The sequence below is a fragment of the Podarcis gaigeae genome (assembly GCF_964106915.1).
Source record: "Podarcis gaigeae genome assembly, chromosome: 2".
In the NCBI taxonomy this organism is placed as follows: Eukaryota; Metazoa; Chordata; class Lepidosauria; order Squamata; family Lacertidae; genus Podarcis; species Podarcis gaigeae.
The window spans coordinates 115,462,794-115,481,858 of NC_139679.1; the positions used below are offsets into that span (position 1 = coordinate 115,462,794).

General features: G+C 42.0%; 2 protein-coding genes across 4 annotated transcripts in view; both read right to left on the bottom strand.

Annotated features, from left to right (window-relative positions):
• The window catches only part of LOC310837648 (uncharacterized protein), a 44,529-nt gene extending 31,879 nt beyond the window's left edge, over window positions 1-12,650 (bottom strand). The window contains exon 1 of the mRNA XM_083724569.1: window positions 12,501-12,650. The gene's annotated coding sequence lies outside the window, so the exon portion shown is untranslated. The remainder of the gene's footprint in view (window positions 1-12,500) is intronic.
• The window catches only part of LOC310837521 (uncharacterized protein), a 34,969-nt gene that overhangs the window by 3,585 nt on the left and 12,319 nt on the right, over window positions 1-19,065 (bottom strand). Inside the window, exons 1-2 of one of the 3 annotated variants that reach the window (XM_083724228.1) lie at window positions 11,616-11,801; window positions 6,699-6,885 (exon numbers count right to left, since the gene is read on the bottom strand). In XM_083724228.1, the coding sequence (XP_083580354.1) occupies window positions 6,699-6,798 (100 nt within the window). In that variant the 5' untranslated portion in view covers window positions 6,799-6,885; window positions 11,616-11,801. Of the gene's footprint in view, window positions 1-6,698; window positions 6,886-10,072; window positions 10,183-11,615; window positions 11,802-19,065 lie in introns of those variants that run through there. The other 2 variants (XM_083724229.1, XM_083724227.1) reach the window with 2 other exon arrangements.

Genomic DNA, 19,065 nt, shown 5'->3' on the forward strand with positions numbered 1-19,065 from the left:
GGATGCCTGTATTAGAACATAAGAGTCTGCTCGATTGGGCAAAGGCCCACCTAGTCCAGCATCCTGTTCTCACAGTGGCCAGCTAGATGCCTGTGGGAAACCAGCAAGCAGGATTTGAGTACAAGAGCCCTCTGCCTTCCTGTGCTTTCCAGGAACTAGTATTAAGAAGCATTATTGCCTAGGACCACAAGGGCAGTGCACAGACATCAGTCTAATCCTCTTTTTCAAGCTATCCAAGTTGTTGGCCATCACTGTCTCCTGTAGGATGGAAGTCCATAGATTAAAAAAGCAGAAATACAACCAAAAACACTTTCGGACCACAACTCAATAATTCTTGAACTAAAAGGCGAAAAAAATACTCCATTTAGAGTATTGATCATATTTTGGACAATAGAATGAAAGGTGTTTTAGCAGAAAAAAATCATCACTATCAGGCCTGCTTTCTACCAGGACGTCAGATGAAGGAGAATATAAGGAATATAACTGATATTATTGAATATTTGAAAGTAAGAAATGAGAAAAAAGCGGCCTTAATGTTTATAGATGCTGAAAAGACTTTTGATAATGTTTCATGGGCTTTTATGAAAAAGATAAAAGAAAAAATGAATTTTGGGGAAGCATTTGGGAGAGGAATTGATGCAATTTATTTTTACCAACAGTCTATGCTGATTGTTAATAAGGATATAACAGAAAAGTGTAAAATAATGAAGGGGCAAGACAAGGATATCCCCTATCACCATTATTATTTATTTTGGTATTAGAGGCCCTGGCGAGAGAGAAAAAGTGGAGAAATTAATTACAGGAATAATAGTAGAAAATAAAGTATATAAATTAAAAGCTTTTACAGTTCACCTTGTAATTACAGTGAAGGATCCCATAAATACTCCACTGAAGGTGGTAGAAAAGATACAGGACTTCGGTCAGGCCGGAGGCTTTAAACTAAACAAGAATAATACTAGGTTTTTGGTAAAAAACACAATGGAGCAAGACCAAAAGGAATTTCAACAGAAACAGAGTTAGTTATACATAACAAAGTCAAATACTGAGAGATTTGTTTGACAGCTAAGAATATTAATATTTTTAAAGATAATTACAATAATTAGTGGAAAGAAATAAAAAGAGGTTTAGAGATATGGGGAAGAATGAATTTCTCATTTTGAGGAAGAATATCAGTAATAAAAATGAATGTATTGCCAAAAATGTTATTTTTATTCCAATCAGTCCAGGCAATAGGCAACGCAGGATGCTTTGAAAAATGGCAAGAAGATATATCTAGGTTTATCTGACAAGGGGCGAAACCAAGTATAAAAAATAAATTATTAAGAGAGAGAGAAGGTTTTGCCCTGCTGGGTTTGAAACTTTATTATGAAGCGTCCTGTATTTGCTAGAACCGGGAATGGATTACACTGGAAAACACAGATACTGTATTTTAGATCTGGAAGGACACAAATAATGGATAGCATGCATATTTATGGTAGGAAAAGGCAAAGGTGTTTAGAGCTTTTCAGAATCATATAGTAAGAAAACCAATTTGTAGGGTATGGGAGAAGTATAAAAATTTGCTTGAGTAAAAAAACACCCTGGTGGCTTTCTCCCTTGGAAGCAATATCTCTGAAAAAAAATTGAATATGAGAAGTAATTGGCCAACTTATACAGAGCTGTTAACTGAACTTGAAAACCAACTGAAATTAAAAGATTTTGAAGAGATAAAAGGAAGCTGTAACTGACTGCTTACAGTAAAGGTAAAGGTAAAGGTACCCCTGCCCGTACGGGCCAGTCTTGACAGACTCTGGGGTTGTGCGCCCATCTCACTTAAGAGGCCAGGGGCCAGCGCTGTCCGGAGACACTTCCGGGTCACGTGGCCAGCGTGACATCGCTGCTCTGGCGAGCCAGAGCTGCACACGGAAACGCCGTTTACCTTCCCGCTGGTAAGCGGTCCCTATTTATCTACTTGCACCCGGAGGTGCTTTCGAACTGCTAGGTTGGCAGGCGCTGGGACCGAGCAGTGGGAGCGCACCCCGCCGCAGGGATTCGAACCGCCGACCTTTCAATCGGCAAGTCCTAGGCACTGAGGCTTTAACCCACAGCGCCACCTGCTTACAGTACCATCAGCTAAACAATATCTTTAAGATAGACAAAAAGAATGGTTTTAGTTATGAGACATCAATATTTCAAAAAGAACTCTTAGGAAGTAACATAAAACGTTCTGTCTAAAATGTATAACTTGCTCCTAGAACGGTATACAAAAGATGAACAGGTCAAAGCAGTTATGACGAAATGGGAAAGGGACTTAGGACATAACATACAAATGGCAGATTGGGAGAGGCTTTGGAAAACAGATCTGAAATTCACAGCTTGCTGTACATTGAAAGAAAACTACATGAAAATGATGTACTGGTGGTATTTGACTCCTAGTAAGTTATCTAAAACGTATAGAGAAAGTTCAAATATCTGCTGGAAGTGTAAAGAAGAAGTGGATACCTTTTGCTATATGTGGTGGTCATGTAAGATAACAGTATCATTTTGGGAAATGGTATATAATGAAAAAGTAGAGACACCACCTTGCCAACGAGCGCAGTGAAAACCAGGAAGTTTTAAAAAAAGGCTGGGGAGGGCATGGGATGAGGGGCAGGGGAGCGGGAGCGGGTTTTTTCCTTCTGCAGCTTGTTTTGAGGCAGGAGAGATTTGAGCATTGTCTGGGTCCCAGTGCCCCTACTCCTTTTTTATGCTCCATTCTACTGCTGCCAGGGGCTGCTTATTACTCAAACTGAACCTGATACCAGTAGCCACGTGTACAAACAACGTAGAAGGCTGCAAGGAGGAGCGCTTTTACACAGCTAATGGCAAATGCCCTGCAATCCAAGTCTTGATCACTTGCTCAATTCAATTCCCATTAACAGAGGTGTCCGACAGGGTTGTATATTGGCTCCACTCCTGTTCAATTTGTTCATAAGCGACATGAGGACTCCCCTAATAGAGGCCCAAGAAAGGATTCATGCACCCCGCCTAGCACTTTATCGCTGCCCCTTTTTACTATATGCGGATGACGCAGTCATTCTTTCTTTTTCTAGAGTAGGTCTCAGGAGGGCCTTAAATTTTTTTGGATCATACTGTAACGCAAATTCCCTTACAATTAATTATGGAAAATCTAAGATCCTGATTTTCTCAAAGAGCCGGAAACTCCATAATTGGAGAATTGATGGGAGAGTCATTGAACAAGTCTACAGATTCCAATATTTGGGAGTTTGGTTACAACATAACCTCAGATGGAAGGCCCATGTAGCCTATGTTACAAATAGAGCCAAAGCTATCTCCTTGGCGATCTTGCGATTCTTCTTCACTGATGGGGCCCTTCATATCCCATTGGCGCTGAAAGTCTTCAAGGCCAAGGTGATCCCGACAATTGCTTATGCCATCTCTATTTGGGGGACTTTTGTCAACCTATCTCACCTGGAGGTCATTCAAAATCAGTTTTTAAGAGGGATATTGAAACTGCCCAACTGTGTAAGTAATACAGCGTTACGCATGGAACTTAATATTGTATCCCTGGAAAATGCTCTGTGGAAGCACATACTTTGTCACTGGTTATCTCTATGGCACAATCTCCCAAACTTGTACTTGATACAATGTATGTGGAGAGATGATTTCCAGAGCCCATGGGTAAAAAATTTACAGCTGAAAATCATGGCAATGGGAATCTCCCCATCCAAATTACTAGAGCAGGACATAGTCCCAGCTAAAAGAACAGTAACCTGTAAACTAGAGGAGATGGACTTGCAGCAGAAAATGGTCTTGGGCAATGGTACCTGCTCACCTCTAAATCTTGGTTTATTACCCCTCTTAAGGCTCCCAAACTATTTGAATTCCTTAACTTCCTCAGCTCATAGATATGCCTTTGTAAAGGCAAGATTCAACACCTTCCCATCGAACGTGCTGAGAAATAGATTCTCCAATGGACAGATATCGCTCTTATGTGATTGTAATTGTGGGGCACCGGAATCGTTACATCACATAATTTTTGACTGTGCTTTTCACTTACCGGCCAGGAGCAAGTTTCTTGCTCAATATCTTAAGGGAATTGCCGATGATACGATTGAAGCCAAACTGAGATATCTACTAATTGACGATGACCCCCTAAGATCACTCATGGTTGCCAGATTCTTGATCAGCGTCCTATCCCTAAAGAAGAGAAACAGTCTCCTGTGTGGCTCGGTTAACCCCTTTAAACCATGATCTATGTTTTAGGCGATATCACCACTGATATCCTTAATTAATTTATGAGCAGAGGGCGATGTATAGGTTACAAATTTATTGTAATGTATGATGGTCGTCCTTGTTTTTGTTTTGCTTCGGTTCCTGTTTGTCTTTTGTAAGTTTAGGCGATTTTAAATTTGGAGGTTTAAGTATAATATGTTGGTATGGGAAACTGTCGTGTAACGGACCAATGGCCATAATAAAGATCAATCCAATCCAATTCCTCAAATCTATCCTGCCTCAAAACAAGCAACGGAAGGAAGAGGCTGCAAACTGTTAAATGGGGGGAAAAACCCCAGGCACAGGGCAAATACCTTAAGTAAAATGGCAAAGGGAGGCAGGTGCTTCAAAGCCAGAAGGCACTTTTAAAAGTGGTGCGTAGCCAGCAGAAGGTTCGCCCGCTCCCTGAACGGAGCAATGAGGCTGCAGAGGGACGGCAGGACACAGGAGGGGAAGGATCGGGAAGGATAAAATTTAAGCAACCAGAAGCAAAAAAAAGCACCCCAACCTCGAGCTCTGAGCCACGAGCACAGTGAAAATCTGGAGGTAAAAAAGGAAGGCTGCTGGGGACTGGAGGGCAGAGGCTGAGGGAGAGGGAAAAATTAGGCAAATCCGCCGCATCTCAGCTGATCCACTGGCTCCTTGAGCCTGCACACTAAACAAACATACAGTTCCTGTCCCTCTTAGTCTCACTCTGATATACCAGCAGTTTATTAAATAGTTTAGTACATTTGATTCAGAATATTTTTTCCCTGTTTTCCCCCTCTGAAAACTAGGTGCGTCTTAAGGTCCAGTGTGCCTTATGGAGCGAAAAATACGGTAAATGAAAGGAATGGAGTGAAGTCATGTGATTCAGAGAATCTCATGAAGAAGAAGAAGAAGAAGAAGAAGAAGAAGAAGAAGAAGAGGAGGAGTTTGGATTTGATATCCCGCTTTATCCCCTTCAGGAGTCTCAAAGCGGCTAACATTCTCCTTTCCCTTCCTTCCCCACAACAAACACTCTGTGAGGTGAGTGAGGCTGAGAGACTTCACAGAAGTGTGACTGGCCCAAGGTCACCCAGCAGCTGCATGTGGAGGAGCAGGGAAGCGAACCCAGTTCCCCAGATTACAAATCTACCGCTCTTAACCACTACACCACACTGGCTTTATATAAATGTCTTTAATATAAACTTGAATTTGTAAAAACCAATAAAAATATTTCAAAAAAGGGAAGTCCATAGATTGACTTATGCTTCTGTTGATTCATCATTTGCAAACCCCAAAATAGGTGTTCCTGTTTTTGAAGTTTGCCCCGGAAACCGAACGTGCTCCTGAGCTTCCATTTTTACTGTTGCGCAGCAAATTTAAGTGCCCCCCATCCTAATTGAGGCTTTTTTTCATTCTGTTTTACCCTTGAGCAGCTAATTTAAGTCGTCTCCATCGTAATCAAGGCTTTTTCATCCCATTTGTTCCCTTGCACAGCTAATTTATGCTCCTCCCCCCCCATCAATATTAAAGCTGTTTCTGGTTGCAGTGTTCTGAGGTGACATTTGGTGCTTCAGTTTTTTCCTATTTTTTGCGTTTTTGTTTGTGTGCCTTTTTCATTCTTGACTGTGGCTTGTTTTTTTGTTTTAATTTTAATTTCTATCATCTAAAATACTGTCTTATTTATTTTATGGTACAGAACATTGTTTATTGCTTTCATTTTATGCTCCTTGGTTTTGGAACGCTTTAGTTTTGGAAGACTTCTGGAACCGATTATGTTTGAGAACCAAGGTACCACTGTAACTCCTAAGATTTAAAATCCTGGAGGAAGAAAATCTGCCCCCACTACAGTGGTACCTCTGGTTACATACTCAATTCGTTCCGGAGGTCCGTTCTTAACCTGAAACTGTTCTTAACCTGAAGCACCACTTTAGCTAATGGGGCCTCCCGCTGTTGCCACGTGTTTTGTGTTCTCATCCTGAAGCAAAGTTCTTAACCAGAGGTACTATTTTTGGGTTAGCGGAGTCTGTAACCTGAAGCGTATGTAACCCAATGTTAAGTTGTGGGCGAACATAGCAGACGACACAGCGATTTCTCCAGAGCAGCTCTTTACTTGCAAGCTGGACAGAACTGAACAGCAAACAGCTCAGCCGGCTTGCTTTTATAGGCAGCCGGCTGTCAACATTGTAGCAACAACAACCCAGAGTTTCCCGCCTAAAATAACTGACGTGGACCTGAGTGAAAACTATCTACAGTATCCCCCCTGCTGGCCCAGGGTAAAACTTCACTACATAACACCCAAGGTACCACTGTACTTTATGAAAGGGATTCAAGAAACAAAGAGATGCTTCACAGAAGGCGTCACCCCTTCCTTCTTCCTGTCAGGAACTTCCTTCCATTTGTCTCCTCTCCATCTTTTCCTCTTTCTCCCTCCACCATCCATCTATCCCTGTCCCCATCTCCTCTCCCCTGGAACTCACCAGATTTCTCCAAGGGTCCTGGGAGGGAATGCTCAGAGGTTGTGGGGAGGGATGCGGGAGACAGCCTGACCAGGTCAACCGTCCATCTTCCTCCTTCCATCCTGGCCAGGGTTGCAGGTTCAGTCTCAGCTAGGTTTGCAGGTTCAGCTTCCTGAGGAGCGCAGAATCCAGAGCAAGTTGCAGCTTCCTGGAAGGGGGGGAAGAAGAAGAAGCCAAGGGAGTCTGAGAGCCGCTGCAGGGATTCTCCTGCCCAAGACATTCTGCTGCCCCTGGAGAAGCCCCAACTGGGCACCCCCTTCCCAAGAGCCCCCACCCATTTTCAAACACCTTTGGCAATTTCTTTCACCTGCCTGTCCAGCCTCCCTTCCTAAGGCTGGCATGGTATGCACATTAGTGGCCTGAGAGTAGATCCCATGGAACATAAGAGTTAATCTTTAAAGGACTGCTCTGAATACAAGGGTGGCCCTTGCATGGAGAAGAAGGAAGCCCCTTGCTTGCATCAGGACCCCCTGGGAGAGGCGGGGGATCCGCCCACTGCTCCCTCTGCCCTCGCTGCCGCCTCCTCTGCCCTCCTGCATCTGGACCCCCTGGGAGAGGCGGGGGATCTGCTCCCTCTGCCCTCGCTGCATCCTCCTCCCCTGTCTTCCTGGCCCGCAAACACCCTTTGCTCTTGTTCCTCAGGGGAGAGAGGCAGGAAGAGCCTTCAAACCCATCCCTTTCCTCCTCTGCTGCCCAGTGAGAGGGGAAGGAGCGGCAGCGCCTGGTTCACTTCAGATACACACATGATATACACTGGGATTGTGAATGAACATGTCCTCTGCCTTCCATGCGGTGGGAGTGGGGGGGGTTAAAAGTGGTTGAGAGACCCCCCCTCCACATTTCCGCATCGGCAAATAAATGCGGAAAATTGCTGGCTTGGCAAATGAAAAAAAGACAAAAACTTAATACCATTACAAACTTGGAAGTGGAAGGAAAAAATATACAGAATCCAGTGGAGATCAGAAAGTGTTTCCAGAGGTACTTTAAACAACTATATACACAGGAGACGCAGAAAGAAATGGACATTGACCGATTTTTGAAAACAAATGGACTACAAAAAATCTCTCAAGAAAATAAGCTAATGTTGAACTGCAAAATAACGGAGCAGGAGGTAGAAGGGGCCATCCAGAATATGCAATTAGGCAAATCTCCAGGACCGGATGGTTTGACTTCAAGATATTATAGATCCCTGAAAGAATGGTTAGTACAGCCATTAAAGGAAGTTTGTAATGAAATATTGGAAGGGAAAAGGGCACCAGAGTCGTGGAAGGAAGCTTCTATTACACTTTTACCGAAAACAGAGTCTGAGAAGACACAGCTTAAGAACTACCGCCCCATATCTTTGCTTAATGTGGATTATAAAATTTTTGCAGACATTTTGGCTAAAAGATTAAAAAAGGTACTAGTAGAAGAAATTCATAAAGATCAAGCTGGCTTTCTCCCAGGCAGAAACTTGTCTGACAATACGAGAAACATAATTAATATTCTAGAAAAATTACAAGTGAATATTAATACTAAAGCAGTCTTGATATTTGTGGACGCAGAGAAAGCCTTTGACAATATTTCTTGGAGTTTTATGAAGAAGAATTTACAGGGGATGGGGGTTGGTCAAGGTTTTGGCAATGGTATAGGTGCAATTTACTCAGAACAAAAGGCTAAATTAATTGTGAATAATGTAGTGACGGAAGAATTTAAGATAGAGAAAGGAACATGACAAGGTTGCCCAATCTCTCCATTGCTTTTTATATCGGTCCTGGAGGTTCTTTTAAACATGATTAGAAGGGACAAATGGTTAAAGGTATACAAGTCGGAGCTAAACAGTACAAATTGAAAGCATTTGCCGATGATTTGGCATTGACATTACAGGAGCCAGAATCTAGTACTAAAAGAGTACTGGAACTGATCCAATAATTTGGACAAGTAGCGGGATTTAAGTTGAATAAGATGAAAACTAAGGTTAGAGAAAAATCTAACAGTGACTGAGAGAGAGAGGTTTCAGAAGGAGACAGGATTAACACTGGCTAAGAAAGTGAAATACCTAGGGGTTAACATGATCACTAAGAATGTGAATTTATTTAAGGATAACTATGAAAAATGTTGGATGGAAGTGAAAAAGGATTTAGAAATATGGTCAAACCTGAAGCTATCATTGTTAGGCCGAATTGCTGTAATAAAAATGAATGTATTGCCAAGGATGCTGTTTTTGTTTCAAACATTGCAAATTTTGGATAAAATGGAGTGTTTCAAGAAGTGGCAGAGAGATATCTCTAGATTTGTCTGGCAGGGCAAGAAGCCTCGAATAAAATTTAAGATACTAACTGATGCTAAAGAAAGAGGTGGATTTGCCCTGCCAGACTTAAAACTTTATTATGAATCAGCCGCTTTTTGCTGGCTGAGAGAATGGATGCTTCTTGAAAACACTGACGTGCTGGATTTAGAAGGTTTTAACAATGTATTTGGGTGGCATGCCTATCTGTGGTACGACAAGGTCAAAGCACATAAAGCGTTAAAAAACCATATTGTGAGAAAAGCACTGTTCAATGTTTGGATAAGATATAAGGACTTGCTTGAAAATAAAACCCCAAGGTGGTTGTCACCAATGGAAGCGAAGGCTCAGAAAAAGTTCAATATGGAGGCCAAATGGCCGAAATATTGGGAAATTTTGGAACAAGAGGGAGACAGATTAAAACTGCAGTTTTGAAAAATTAAAAAATAGAGTGCGAGATTGGCTTCATTATTACCAGATGATGGAGGCATATAACTTGGACAAAAAAATGGCTTCCAGGTGGAAAAATCAAAATTGGAAACAGAGCTGCTAGATCCTAACATTAAGAACTTGTCAAGAATGTATAACTTGCTGTTGAAATGGAATACTCAGGATGAAACGGTGAAATCTGCTATGATTAAATGGGCACAAGATGTTGGACATAATATTATGATGGCTGACTGGGAACAGTTATGGACCACAGGTATGAAGTTCACGGCATGCAATGCCTTAAGAGAGAATATAATGAAAATGATTTACAGGTGGTACCTAACCCCAGTCAAGCTTGCAAAAATCTACCATTTGCCCGATAATAAATGTTGGAAATGCAAAGAGATTGAAGGTACATTCTTTCACCTTTGGTGGACATGCCCAAGGATTAAGACTTTCTGGGAGATGATCTATAATGAAATGAAAAAGGTATTTAAATATACCTTTCTGAAGAAACCAGAGGCCTTTCTCCTGGGCATGGTCGGCCAATTGGTGCCAAAGAAGGATAGAACTTTATGTATGCTACAACAGCAGCAAGAATACTTATTGCAAAGTACTGGAAGACACAAGATCTACCCACCCGGGAAGAATGGCAGATGAAGGTGATGGACTACATGGAACTGGCGGAAATGACTGGCAGAATCCAAGACCAGGGAGAAGAGTCGGTGGAGGAAGATTGGAAGAAATTTAAAGACTATTTACAGAAACATTGTAAAATTAATGAACGTTAGAAGGATGTTGAAATGATATGTGATTTTAGCAGAAATGTTATAAAGGATTAGGAAAAAACTGACTGTTAATTGGTGAAAGGAGGGAAAGTAAAGTTACATTATATTAAGATAAATTACAGGACAAAAATTTGAAAAGATGGAAAGGATTTGCTGAAACAGATAATCGAACTAGAATACAAAAAAGGGAGGTGTGAGGAGGTCAAGGAAATAAGCTAATGAAAGATAAGTTATGGGAAGATTCGCTGTATCTTTTTTTTTGTTTTTTTTCAATGGCTTTTATTTTTCTGTTCTTTTTTTTCTTTTTCATATCCTCCCCCCCCCTTATTGTGATGTGTTGTATTGTTTTTGTTTAATATGGTGTTTTTACTTTTTCTTTCTGTAACCTTTAAAACTTTAATAAATATTGTTTTTTTAAAAAAAGAAGAGACCCCCCCCCCTCCAGTCCTTTTGGGAAACAGGAGTTTTGGTCAGGAGTGAACAACTTAGATGGCAAGTTCACAAGAGAAGCACTTTGGAGCACTGCTTGGTCTTACTATGTGTTTGGACCTAGAGGACAATATACACGTTTACACCACGTGGATCCTTAAAGAGGGTATTTCTTTAAAGGCCATTTCTACAAAATGGAAGTATTCTGCTGGAAGCCCTATATAGGAAAGTTTTTAATGTTTTAAATTTTTTGGTTTTTTTGTTGGAAGCCGCCCAGAGTGGCTGAGGCAACAGTCAGATGGGCAGGGTGCAAGTAATGAATTATTTATTCTTATTATTAGTAGTATTATTCCCTCCTAAGCCCATCCTGTTATGCATGCTGATCAGAGACTCTGTCCCAACCTCTCCCTTGACCGCAAGAGGGCTTCCTATTTTTACAGCTATTCTTCACATTTCTATACTGCCCTTCCAGCAAATAATAATAATAATAATAATAATAATAATAATAAATTTTATTTATAGATCACAGGGTAGCTTACAAGAGAAAAACACAGAGATGCATAGCAGAGCAACAAATAAAAACGACAACCCTCCCGCCCCCCATGCAGGTGTGCAGTCCATAGATTGCTTAATGAGCCAAACGCCTGGGAGAAGAGGAATGCTTTCGCCTGTTGCCCCGCCTCCGAGGGGTCTTCTGCTGGGGTATAAATATTAAATTTAATATATACTATTAAGGCGATCCTGGCCAGCAATGCCCACCCCTCTCCACTTTCCCGCCTCCTTCCCTGCAACTCCCTTTGCACCAGATCCATGCAGGAGGAAGCTTCTCCCCCCCCCCCCCTCCAGGCCCCCTTTAAGAAAACAGCTCCCTTCCCTCCCTTCTCTCCTCCCCGTCCCTGGGCTTCTCATCCTGGACCCCCTCGCAAAGCCCCTTCCCTCCTTCCCCGCCATTGGCTTTGCACTCACCCGAAATCCCAGGCAGCGGGGGCGGGAATGGGAGCCCCCGCGCGGGAGGGAGGAAGTGAGGGCGCTTAATTAGGAGGCTTAATTAGGAAGAAGCCCCTCCTCCGCCTCCGCACGACGCAGCCCCGCTTCCCGCCTCCCTCCCTCCCCTCCTTTGCAAGCCCCAATTTATCTCTGCTGGTGAAGCCGGAAGTGGAGGCAACTCTGGGGAGGAAGAGGTTTCTCCCCACGCTCAGCCTCTTGCCTGTTATTTGATAATTGGGGGAAGGAAAACCTTGCATCACCCAACCAATGGGAAGGCGAGGGAGGGAACGTGTGCATGGGGAATATAAGCTCATACTTTGCCCCAGATGAACTGTGCCTGCTTTGGAGCCCCGCTTTTGCAAGGGACATGGCTGATGCTGTGGGTTAAACCTCAGAGCCTAGGGCTTGCAGATCAGAAGGTTGGCAGTTCGAATCCCCGCAGTGGGGTGAGCTCCCGTTGCTCTGTCTCTGCTCCTGCCAACCTAGCAGTTCGAAAGCACATCAAACTGCAAGTAGATAAATAGGTACCTGTTGTAAACAAAATCTGCCCTTATTCCCTTATGGGGGACACAAGAGCCTTTATAGAGTCCTTTGCAGGTTCTCCATCAGTAGGAGAAAATAACAGAGGCCAACCAGAGAATACTGAGAAGCAAAGCAGCTAGTAAGCCTGATCTTTATTGAACTGTTGCAACAGGGTGCTCCCCTCACATGCAGGAGAAAGGAGGAGGACCCAGAACAAAGGTGTGCCTGCCCTTATATAGACCTTTTAAATTCTTTTCCCTGGAGCTCAAGACCACCCCTCCATACATCATACATACATCACAGAATGGGGGTCACCCAAGACCATCCCCACAATCATCATACCTACATCACAGAAAAGGCGATCTACAACAGAAATTTGAATGTTGTTGCTTTTCCTGTGCTGCTCCAGACACGTGGTCCACATATCTATGTATGTGCTTGGTTGGTACATTTATGAAGATTTATTATATATATAAGACCTTAACATTTTTTATTACATACCGCTCCAGTGGGAAGATAAATGGCGTTTCCGTGTGCTGCTCTGATTCCCCAGAAGCGGCTTAGTCATGCTGGCCACATGACCCAGAAGCTGTACGCCGGCTCCCTTGGCCAGTAAAGCGAGATGAGTGCCGCAACCCCACAGTCGTGCACAACTGGACCTAATGGTCAGGGGTCCCTTTACCTTTACCTATTGTCCTCAATAAACTCTTTACTGCTTCAACAATTTTGTTCAGATGGTGTTTTAAGGAAGGGGATCAAGGGTCTCAGGACCCACTTCTTACAATGTATGAAGTAGCTTATGGCAAAAAGCCTAATAACTCTTCTGGGTAACTGAATAAATTATTTTAATAAATATTTAAATGGAGAACATATTTTGCCTTTTCATGTTCATGCAAACATGGTTCCACTCCAACCTCACTTAGTATTAAATTGTGGGTGGACACAGAGATTTCTCCAAGTGGTTGTTTATAGTAAGCTGGAACTGAACTGAACAGCAAACAGCTCAGCCGGCCCGCTTTTATAGGCAGCTGGCTGTCAACACTGTAACAACAACAACCCAGGGTTTCCTGCCTAAATTAACTGAGGTGGACCTGAGTGAAAACCATATACACAATACCCCTGGTGGCCAGGGTGAGAACTTCAATACATAACACTTAGTCCCTACTTTCACCTCAGCAAAGAATTTTTTATACAGAAATCTCCTGGACAGAAGTCTCCCTGTTTACATTACAGGGAGGGCTCAGCCTCTGTCTACCTTATTGCACACTCATTACACACAATGTCTTTTGCAGTGTCCTGTATTCTCCTCAAAGAAACACTCCAGAGACACAGGAACAGTGACAGGCAGCAGGAGAAGCAGCTAGACAGATTAGCGGGGGAGTTTGATCCAGAGAAGGAGCAGAGGGAGAAAAGTTAAGCAGAATACAACCCCCCCCCCATGTCGCCCTTAGGTGTGCTCAGTCTTCACCTGCTTCATGACTCCACCTTGCATGAGAAAGAAGGATGGAGCTCCAGGAAACAGGAAGAGGTCCTTCAACCAGCCAGGACATCTCACCATCACAGACAGATCCAGTCTCCTGCTGGGGAGTCAAGAGTGGCCCTGGGATGGCAGAGAGAGGAAGGGTAGGGACCAGCGCCAGAAGGAATGGCAGGGCTCCAGATGCTCCCTTGGACCACCCCTCCCTTGACACCAAGGGGAGCTCCTCTTCTGGAGCTGAAAGCATTGGCGTGGAGGTTTGATTTTTGTCAGAACTGCAAGGAAGGGGGGAAAGGAAACGTAAAACGCACACAACCATGGACACACTAAGAACAGAATGAAAATAGGCCTGTCTGAAGGAATAGCTGCTGGAGAGCATAATGTGGGGTTTAGCTGTAATGCTCACCTGCCTCCCTGGACTGGTCTTTTCTTGGGGTCAGGGAGCTGGGGTGGTCGATCAACATGAAGTTCCCAGGTTACCTTTCCTTCTGGTCAGCTATTCCAGCTCTTGTCTCCCCCCCCATTTCTTTCTTTATGGAGGGGCAAAGGCTATGCACTTTGTACAGACATAACTACAACCAACATCTGGTATCTTCTGGGTGCACCAAGGTGGCCTCCTTCTGCATTGTCAGCAAGTGACAACTGTCATGGAACAATCCCCAGTGTCTCTGCAGAAAATGTTACTAATGGGCTTGTAGGGCCAGGGGAGAGAGGCAGTCTGCTAGGTGGACAGGGTTGTGGAATAGAAATGTCAGTAACCAAAGACTGAACTGGAATAAAAGTTCCTGGTACAGATGGTATTTCTATAATGAATTACAAAATATTGGAAAAGACAATATTACTGGTGTTAGAAAAAATAATGAACAAAATTTTAGAAGAAGGAAAAGTGCCAGAATAATGGCAAGAGGCTCTAATTACATTGATACTGAAATATGGATCCAATTTTGAGTAAATTAAAAATTATAGACCAATCTCACTTCTAAATTCAGATTATAAATTATTTGCAAAAAAATTATCCAATAAATTGAAAAAGATCCTGGCAAGATTACTAAAGAAAGATCAGTTAGGTTTCCTACGCGGAAGACAAATTTACAGCACCGTAAGATTGGTAGTAGATACAACAGAATACCTAGAAATGAGACCAGATAAAAGGGCAGCCCTGATCTTGGTGGATGCGAAGAAAGCATTGGATCATGTTTTAGGGACATTCATGCAAAAAACTTTGGAAATGATGAGTTTCGGTGAGAAAATATGTAGTGGTATAAAAGCGATTTATAATTCCCAAAAGATCAGACTAATTATAAATGGTGAAATATCAGAAGCTTTAAATATCTCTAAGGGAACAAGACAGGGCTGCCCTCTTTCTCCTCTCCTCTTTACCACACTTGCGGAAGTGTATTTGAAAGCAGTAAGAGAAGACCCTAGAATAGAAGGAATTAAAGTTGGACAAAGGGCCTATAAGGTCAGAGCCTTTGCAGACAATCTAATAATTCCAACAGAAAACCCTCTAGAGCAGCGGTTCTCAACCTGTGGGTCCCCAGATGTTGTTGGACTACAACTCCCATCATCCCTGAGCTCTGGCCTTGCTAGCTAGGGGTGATGGGAGTTGTAGTTCAGCAACATCTGGGGACCCACAGGTTAAGAACAGCAGCTCTAGAGAGTACTATATAGTGGTACCTCGGGTTACATACGCTTCAGGTTACATATGCTTCAGGTTACAGACTCCTCTAACCCAGAAATAGTACCTCGGGTTAAGAACTTTGCTTCGGGATGAGAACAGAAATCGTGCTCCGGCGGCACGGCAGCAAGAAGAGCCCCCATTAGCTAAAGGGGTTGCTTCAGGTTAAGAACAGACCTCTGTAACAAATTAAATACTTAACCCGAGGTACCACTGTAGTAATCTTGGAAAAAACAAGACCAAGTATAAAAAACAAAATACTTACAGACTTAAAAGAAAGGGGAGGCTTTTCCCTTCCAGATCTCAAAATTTACTATGAAGCAGCATGTCTTAATCGGATTCGGGATTGGATTAAATTGGAGAAAGAAGAGGCAATAGAACTGGAAGGACATGACAGCATATTTGGTTGGCATGCATATTTGTGGTATGGGGGGGGAAAGTACACAAAGGACTCGACAATATTATAATAAGTTTTTAATAAAGGTATGGAGAAAATACAAATAATTATTGGAACCCCAAACTCCATGGTGGCTATCACCCATTGAAGCACTATCACTTAACATGTCAACAATGAAAGGAATACGGCCAACATACAGAGAATTACTAACAGAACAAGAAGGAAAGTTAAAATTGAAAGACTAGGATGAGATAAAGGAATTTTTAGTGATGGTGATGGATATTTGTTGTAAGAATCAATAAAAATTATTATTAAAAAAAGAAAGAAAGAAAGAAAGGTGTTGGGACAATTATCACGATACAAAATTAATAAAGAAAAAACAAAACTCCTGGTAAAAAAATTAGATATACAAGAAAAAGTAAAGTTAGAAATAGAAACAGGACTTAAAATTACTAACAGGGCAAAGTATTTAGGAATTTGGATAACCATGAAAAACATTAATTTATAGAAAGACAATTATATTAAGGTATGGACCAAAATTAGGAAAGACTTAGAAATCTGGAGTAAAATAAAACTCACGTTGTGGGGAAGAATTTCTACAATCAAGATGGTAGTTTTACCAAAAATGCAGTTCCTTTTTCAATCAATTCCGGTTCTTAATGGCTTAAATTGTTTTAAGGAATGGCACAGGTATTTGGGAAAATACATTTGGCAGGGCAAAAAACCAAGAATTAAATTTAAATTATTAACAGAAACCAAAAACAAAGGAGGGTTTGGAATGCCAGATTTTAGGATCTACTACGAAGCTGCCTGCTTGGTCTGGCTCAAGGAATGGATGATCTTGAAGAATACTAATTTATTGGATATTGAGGGCTGGGATAATATAGTGGGGTGGCATGGCTACCTGGGTCATAATAAAACAAAAATCAACAAGGGATTCCTAAATCCCATTATTAGGAAAGCCTTATATGAAGTTTGGGAAAGGAACAAAAAATTATTAGAACCAAAAACCCCATGGTGGTTGTCACCAATGGAAGCAGAGGCAGTAAAAAGAAAAAATATGGATTCAAATTGGTTGACGTATAAAGATCTTTTAGAGGAAGTCCCGTATTATTCGCTCCATAGGACACACTCCCCCCCCCCCTAAAAAGTAAGGGGAAATTTCTGTGCGTCTTATTTAGCGAATGCTTTAGAGGAAGTAAATAATAGATTACAAATGAAAAAATATATGAAACAATAAGACATACAGGAATAGGCTGGTTTCAATACCATCAATTAAATGCAATTTTTGAGGAAGACAAGAAAGTAAATGGATTTGATACAAAATTATTTGAAATAGACAAATAATTGATTATAAATGATGATAAAAATTTATCCAAATTGTATTTATCCAAAATGTATAAACTATTATTAAATTGGCACTGAAAAGACAAAGGGGTTAAAGCTGTCATGGTCAAATGGGCACAAGATTTCGGTCATACAATTGATTTAGAAAAATGGGAAAACATGCAAAAGAGGCATAAGATTTACAGCATGTTATACAATAAAATATTTTTAAAAAAAAAAAGATGTACAGATGGTATCTTAAACCCTCAAAATTGGCTAAAATGTACCAAAACACCAGTGGAAAGTGTTGGAGGTGCAAACTTAAAGAGAATTTATTCCATATGTGGTGGACGTGCCCTAAAATTAAATAATTTTGGGATACCCTTAATGAAGAATTAAATAAAATGTTAAGACATACTTTCCCCAAAAAAACAGAAATGTTTTTTGGGGCTATTAACAACAGACATCCCAAAAGAAACCAAAAGAATATTTTTGTATGCAGTAATGGCGGCCAGGATAGTAATTGCTAAAAATTGGAAAAGTAACATAACACAAACAAAAGACGAAAGAGTTCTTAAATTGTCAGATTTCCAGATTCTTACTTGATTAGTTTAGAATAAAAATCTCACAGTTAATTAGAATCATTCTCCAAAAAATAAATCATTACAGACAACCAGTGATATGAAGAATAAAGAGCCACATGGAGTTACAGTAGTTAGAAGTCATTTCCCCCCTTTCTTTTTCTTCTTTTTTGGTGTTTTTCGTTCTTTTTCCTTATTGGGGGAGAATATAATGTTTTGTATTTTTGATTGCATATTATGTTTAGATCCTTGTAATTTTGTTTTGGCATTTTCTTCTCTTTTCTATTGTTTGTTCGTTTTATTCAATGCTTGTTTGTGTGATGTAGAAGTATAAATGAATAAAAAAAGAAAAAAAAGGGTCGCCAAATAGCATGGCCCCCCATTTTAGTTTGAGGACTATCCCTGCCTCCGGGTCTGGTGTCATTTGGATGGATACTGGAATCAGCAAGGGAGACCCACATGACCCAAAGGTGCTGCTGTGCAATGCCAGGTCAATGATTCATAAGACCACCGCCATTCCATGACTTGATCGTGGATGGAGTACTTGACCTGGCATGTGTAACAGAGACTTGGTGGGATGAAGCAGATGGACCTGTCCTTGCCGCTGCTTGTCCACCAGGTTTCTCTTACGCACAGCAACCCAAGTCATGTGGGCAGGGAGGGGGTGTGATTTGCAGTGATTTGTAGGAAGTCATTAATTTGCACCAGGCGTCCTATTGGGAAGACCCAGTTCTCTGAGTGCATGTTCTTGAAGTTGGACAATAGGGGCAGTACAGGATTCCTTTTGGTGTACCGATTTCCCCGCTGCACCAAGGATTCCCTGCCCAAGCTGCTTCAGGTCGTGGCAGATGTTCTCCTGGAGAGACCTAATTTGGTTGCCCTGGGAGATTTTAACATTCACGCCGACACAACCTTACAAGGGGCTGATTGGGACTTTGTGGAAAGCATGGCCTCCATGGGCTGTCCCTAAATAAGTTTGGCCCAACTTATAGTCGCAGAAATGCCTTAGACCTGTTTTTTCTCCTCTATGGATGCTGGTGATCTGACACTAAGTAAAAGCGAAACTAAATAAGTGCCATGTTCAGATCACTTCCTGGTGCAACTGGACTTCTCCACAACCCTTCCCCTCTGCAGGGAGGTGGGTTCAATTTGGATGGTCCGCTACCGCCATTTAATGGATCCAAATGGTTTCCAGAGAGTGGCAGGTGATGTTTTATCCCATGTTGATGGCCTTTCAGCTGATTCCCTGGTGGCCCGCTGGAATGTGGAGTTAACCAGGGCTATTGAGTATCTGGCTCGAAAAAGGCCACTCCGATTGCATGGAGACCGGACAGCCCCATGGTTTTCTAAGGATCTGAGGGCAACGAGATGGCTAGAGCGCCAGTGGCAGAAACCTCATTCTGAATCTGACCGGACACGGGTTAGAGCTCAACGTTGAGCCTACCAAA